This window comes from Mizuhopecten yessoensis, unplaced genomic scaffold (genome assembly GCF_002113885.1).
Source record: "Mizuhopecten yessoensis strain PY_sf001 unplaced genomic scaffold, ASM211388v2 scaffold8071, whole genome shotgun sequence".
Lineage (NCBI taxonomy): Eukaryota > Metazoa > Mollusca > Bivalvia > Pectinida > Pectinidae > Mizuhopecten > Mizuhopecten yessoensis.
In genome coordinates, this window is record NW_018407364.1 from 847796 (window position 1) to 854258 (window position 6463).

General features: G+C 37.4%; 2 protein-coding genes across 2 annotated transcripts in view; both read right to left on the bottom strand.

Moving 5' to 3' along the window:
- LOC110454792 overlaps positions 1 to 4669 on the bottom strand; it is an 18218-nt gene extending 13549 nt beyond the window's left edge. Inside the window, exon 1 of the mRNA XM_021504499.1 lies at positions 4634 to 4669. The gene's annotated coding sequence lies outside the window, so the exon portion shown is untranslated. The remainder of the gene's footprint in view (positions 1 to 4633) is intronic.
- On the bottom strand, positions 2756 to 4714 carry LOC110454793. The gene has a single exon (XM_021504500.1). The coding sequence runs from the start codon at positions 4611 to 4613 to the stop codon at positions 3111 to 3113; it is 1503 nt and encodes a 500-aa protein (XP_021360175.1). The 5' UTR covers positions 4614 to 4714; the 3' UTR covers positions 2756 to 3110.
- Between the last annotated feature and the right edge of the window lie 1749 nt (positions 4715 to 6463).

Here is a 6463-nt window from a genome sequence, read left to right on the forward strand (position 1 = left end):
CCCTTAAAGTTCACAACTTGGAAATGATTTAGACCCCGACCTTAAAGTTCACTACCTGGAAATGGTTCATATCCCAACCCTTAAAGTTCACAACTTGGAAATGATTCAGACCCCAACCTTAAAGTGCATAACTTGGAAATGATTCAGACCCCCACCTTAAACTTCACAACTTGAAAATGATTCAGACCCCGACCTTAAAGTCCTATATATTCTTAATTACTAGGCATAAAGAGATGAACACAGTCATGCTTCAATGATTTTTGTATGTGAATCATAACATGGAAATGGACTAGTTCAAGTTCTTTATTAAGCCTTGTGCATTTGGCTAATCAATTAATAAAATAATATGTCATAGCAACAATATTTAGTGCAAAGAGAATGCACTATACAAAGGCACGGGTACCTCTAATCAGTACACCATTTAGTATTATTACTATTATACATAATTAGTTAAATTTGGTTTCTTGATCTAATACTCTTTGCTTCAAGAATAAACATACATAATTTCTTTAATTGGTTATTATTATGCACACTAGATAACTGAGTCAACTTGAAAACAGATGAACTACGCCAGTCTGTCGGAATTTAACTCTTCTTATTTGATATATAGGACATATTAGTAAAAACAGTACTCATCCTCAATCACATTTAGTGAACAAAGAGTACAGAACTTCTGTGATATTTCAAAATGTTATTGTATCTTCCTGTCTCGACAGACAAGCGATGCCAGCTAGGACATACATAATTTTGAGAATACAAATTATCGATTTTTTGCCATGCATTTTCTTAAGTATAATTGTAAACAGACATTATTTACAAGGTATCTCTATAAAAAAAACCATTTATATATAAAAAAAATATATGTAATTATAATCAATTTAAGTGTTTCTGAAGGTCCAAGACTCGAGGGACTTTTATCTCTTAGAACAAGAGAACCCAGAGGAATCTTGGCACCCACCATCGTACCATCTTCATTAGTTCTATGTCAGATTGATATTTTCTATTCTTTTCTCTTATCTGTTTGATCAGTTTGCCTGTCCATGGCCTTAATCAGTGTTTTGATCAACCTCAAAAGTTTACATGCACAACTGAGAACCAAGGAGATTCCTCCAGTACATTGTAGACAGGCATTATTTACATGGTATCTGTATTAAAGTATATATATATATATATTGTAATTATAATCAATTAAAATGTGTCTGAAGGTTCAAGACTCAAGGCACTTTTATCTCTTCGAAAAAAAGGTTGAAATTTTGAAACATATCTTTCATATATCCTTGTGAAAGACTTGGATATCCATGTACAAATCTACAACTGTCCTTGGTAATATCCTGATAATGACATATAGACCCATATTAGAAAAGAAAGAAAGAAAATAGTCTAGCTATTTACTCACTTGCGTGTTAACACGCCTTACAAAAAGATACACATTTGGCAAAAGATCAATTTACTTGTCTAAGGTTTATAATACATTGTAGTCTTTGAGGGAGTAAATGTTAAAATATCAAATTGATATGTTCGGTATAATCTTATTAGAATTCACCAAGTATTATACTCCACTAGATCACTGTTATCATATTTTAAAACAGATTATGTTTTTATATAAATATATTGATGATAATATCACCAATGATAATTTCTCCGAGTAAGCGTTAAGCTATACATGTAAGTCCCGGATATGGGTCACGTGCTTGTATCACATGCAGGACCCGGATCTGGAATATGACAGATGTTTATAACACATACAGGTCCCAGAAATCTATATTACATGTTTGTATTACATATTAGTCCCGGAGTATAGTCCAATTGTTAGGTTAACAAAAAGGTTCCTGATGTAGACAAAACGTTTGTATCACATAAAGGTCCCAGATATATATATCACGTGTTGGTATTACATACAGGTCCCAGATATATAGATCACGTGGTGGTCCCAGATATATAGATCACGTGTTGGTATTACATACAGGTCCCAGATATATATATCACGTGGTGGTATTACATACAGGTCCCAGATATATAGATCACGTGGCGGTCCCAGATATATAGATCACGTGGTGGTCCCAGACATGCAGGACCCGGATCTGGAATATGACAGATGTTTATAACACATACAGGTCCCAGAAATCTATATTACATGTTTGTATTACATATTAGTCCCGGAATATAGTCCAATTGTTAGGTTAACAAAAAGGTTCCTGATGTAGACAAAACGTTTGGATCACATACAGGTCCCAGATATATATATCACGTGGTGGAATTACATACAGGTCCCAGATATATAGATCACGTGTTGGGATCACATATAGGTCCCAGATATATAGATCACGTGTTGATATCACATACATGTCCCAGATATATAGATCACGTGTTGGTATCATATATAGGTCCCAGATATATATATGACGTGTTGGTATTACATATAGGTCCCAGATATATAGATCACGTGTTAGTATTACATAAAGGTACAAGATATATAGATCACGTGTTGGCATCACATATAGGTCCCAGTTATATAGATCACGTGTTGGTATACCATCTCGGTCCCAGATATATAGATCACATACAGGTCCCAGATAGATAGATCACGTGTTGGTATCACATATATGTCCCAGATATATAGATCACGGGTTAGTATTACATAAAGGTCCCAGATATATAGATCACATACAGGTCCCAGATATATAGATCACGTGTTAGTATTACATAAAGGTCCCAGATATATAGATCACGTGTTGGTATCACATACAAATCCCAGATATATAGATCACGTGTTGGTATCACATACAGGTCCCAGATATATAGATCATGTGTTGGTATCACATATAGGTCCCTGATATATAGATCATGTGTTGGTATCACATATAGGTCCCAGATATATAGATCATATGTCGGTATCACATATAGGTCATGGTTATATGTCCTGGATATAAATTGATTGTACGAGTTTCTTTGTCAAGATATGGAATTTAAAATGGTTAGTCACATCTAGTTTTCAGAAGACAGCAAATACTGTGGATGTTTGTAGTTTATGTTATATAGTCGTGTGTTTACACATCAGTAAGTACGTTGTATAAAGCTGCAGTGACTGTACCCGGTAACTGTTCAGATGTCTACTTGTATTTGATTATTTTCATTGTATTATCCCAGTGACCAACCCAGAGTGTATGATCGTCCTGAAGGCTGACACTCCAGGGTGAACTTCCACTGGAGATATATACGGTCCTGAGGAAGTGTCCATTGTTCCCGTCAATCAGCACCACTGATTTGGTTACCCTCTCCACTACGAGAACATCTCCAGTACCGTCAAAGCAAACATCCCCGGGGTAGAACTTGGACTGCTGACCTCCACCTACTTGTGATGTAATATCACCAAGTTGTTTGCATTGAAATTTCAGTTTCAGATTTTTATCCATCACAATGACCCGGGGTTGTTTTCCTGGTGCCTTACCAGCCATGTAGTCAACAGACGATACATTGTCAGTATCAACAGCAGCTATATCCCCGGTCTGTCTACAGTACGTCAGGCGACAGGGAACTACCGCCTCCTGTCTACAGACACCACCCGCTCCATCCGACACCTCCCGCCCGTCACTAGTGAACATAACTATTCCTTTATTTGCCATTCCTACCACCACCATGTCTTCCTGTGTGACACACAAACTCCCTAGAACAGTGTCTACGGTAAAACGTGTCGATGCGGCTCCATTGGACATGACTTCCCGGATACTTTTGTCTTCCCTCACACAAAACCATATCCTCCCTGTGGTCGGAGATACGGTAGTGGTATGAATTTTGACTTTACACTCTACTTTCTCTTTGATGTTACCCTTTCGATCTACGCGATGTATGTTGTCTTCTTCCCAGTATGATAGCCAAGCCTCGTCACCTAAACGACATGTACGGCACTCATCATACCGAAATGGTGTTTTAAAACTTGATACAACTGTGTGTGATGGAATAGGTTTGTATAACGCGTTCTCTCCGTCAACTAGTACTGTACCCAACATCCGCTCCAGCAGGTCGTTATAAACGACCCCGGGTTTGAAGGCTGCCGTCTTCAAAGCTCGTAGATCGGGCGGTGTAGTTGAGGTACTGCGAGTTTCCCGCGCTACTGAAATGACGTCTACATTTGATCCTGAAGTCAATACCTGATGACACCTTTCTAGTTGCGGTTTCAGTTTCTCTCCGAAAAGTTTTGTCAGTGCGGCTGTGTTTTTCTCAGTGATATCCGCATTTATCTTCATCAAATATCTACATATTGTCACTAATTTGTCAACCAGATTGTCTGCCTCTGTTTTTATCTGCTCCCCTTGACGTTTGATATCCTCGGTCATTTTCCTTAAGCCTATACTGCTTTCCTTCAAGTTTTCTTCATTTTTCTTAATCTTCCCCTTTATGTTCGGAATATCGGTTTTAGAAAGCTTTTCCTCATGTTGCCGGATTTGCTGTTTTTGTTCCGACACGTAATCAGTAAGTTTACCTATGTCGTGAGAATTGTGACGGCTCACAACACAGTCCATACAGAGAAGCTCATTGTCACATGTCTTACAGATATAGATAAAACCCATTCCTGGATGATGAGTACATCCAGGTACTGGAGTCTGGGCCGCCATCTTATCGTACGGTCGGCTACATAGAAATACACAGATGTGTTACTGACGTTCCTTCTGTAAACCTGTCAATTTCAATATGGCGATAGTTCGTGGCTACCGGATACAAGGCCGCCTACGGGGGAAAATGATAACATGCCCTTAATATAAGCGTGTACATAAAGTGACTACTTCCGTACAATGCATACTAAGAAAACAGGAAAATAGTGCTTTGAATGCTGAAATCGACCAAAAATAAAGAGATTTGCGTCCACTCTGTTGTATAGTGGCATATTTTTAGGGGTTGAAATTCTGTGTTTCTCGGCTGCTGTAACAGACCCGTACACGTTCGCTGTTCCACATTGGAAACGGTACGGAAGTGCTACGCAAACGGTACGGAAGTGTTACGCAAACGGTACGGAAGTGCTACGGATGACGCTTACAAACGGTGATTCGTTTGTTGTGACAAGAACGGGTTTACATAAAAAGCGGAAGCACATAAAATATCTAAAACGAAACGAACATACCCACATAGGAAGAAACGTCAGTGCACTGTAGGCTACGAGGATCGAGGCACATAAGAATGATTTAAATTTTGCCATTTCGTTTGCATAATGGATGAGTGTGAAACAAACAGAAATGTCTCGTGATTTATAAAGATAAAGGTCGATCAAATATTGGTACATGTAATATATCCATCACAAAGACCTGACGTACGCTAACAGATCAACGCGACACACAGATAATAATCAGTTATGGTCAGAAGTATTTCCACCTGCTTACCGAATAAAAGACTAATTAGTATTGACAGTAAGTAAACTTGTTACGTTTTTTTAAAACGAGAAACGTAATAATCAATAAGCCTAATAATAATAAAAAATGATATAATTTCAGACTCCTGTGTTAAGGATCCAGTACCTCTATTTCTATTTTTTATATCGTCTTTCATTTAATACTTCCATACACTTTTAGATTTTTCGTTGGATTTGGTTAATTATTAGTACATGCAAATACATGCATCGGAGATTGGAAATGTATACATGTTATACCATGTCTATTAATTAAATTTCATTCACAGATAAACAAGTTTTTTTGTTATACATCTTTTATTTTATTATGAAAATGTAGTTGATTCTTGTTTAAGTATACATTGTACGTGTATATTGTTACGGGATTCATTATATATATTTTTCAGTTTGAAAGGCAAGCTCGTGCATGTAGGAAACTATTATGAATAAGAAAAATAATATGTACTAAATATATGTATTTTTTACATTCATGATATGTACCCCTAGTGTTAATAAGAATATAGGTTTTCTTTATCGATCATAAAAATGTAGGTATCTATACTGACTTTTCTACATGTAAATCTTACCTGCCTGAGGGGTGTGTACTACAGAGGGTATAGGGGTCTGATGTCAGATAACATAGGGACTGAGACCAAGTCAAACTTCAATATATCTACAATATGTATTTCTCCGTTTGTACATGTACGTTTGTACCTTAACAGGCGTGGATCAAGGAGGGCGTAGGCTTAGGGCGATAGCTTCCTGATCAGGGTCCAGGGGCAATTAGTTATGGTAGAGTAGAGCAAAGTAAAAGGGTGTGGGTAGGGGCAGGGGTTTATTTAATAGATACATTTATCACTCATTTATATCATTTTTCACTTGGGGGGGGGGAGGGGTATACATGCGTATCTATACGAGGATGCTCACAATCTCTTGTCTCTATTTCCACATGAAAACGTTATGGCGTTGAGGGAAGATGACGACATTTTCCTGAAATTTCAAGTTAACGAGTCTCCATAATTAAGTAATTTTTCGTGAAATTGGTGATGGGGAATGGTAGCGCACACAAAATCAAGTGAAAATGTT

Bases quoted from the DNA above. Each gene is read 5' to 3' on its own strand.
- LOC110454793 (XM_021504500.1), bottom strand. From the start codon at position 4,613: ATGGCGGCCCAGACTCCAGTACCTGGATGTACTCATCATCCAGGAATG.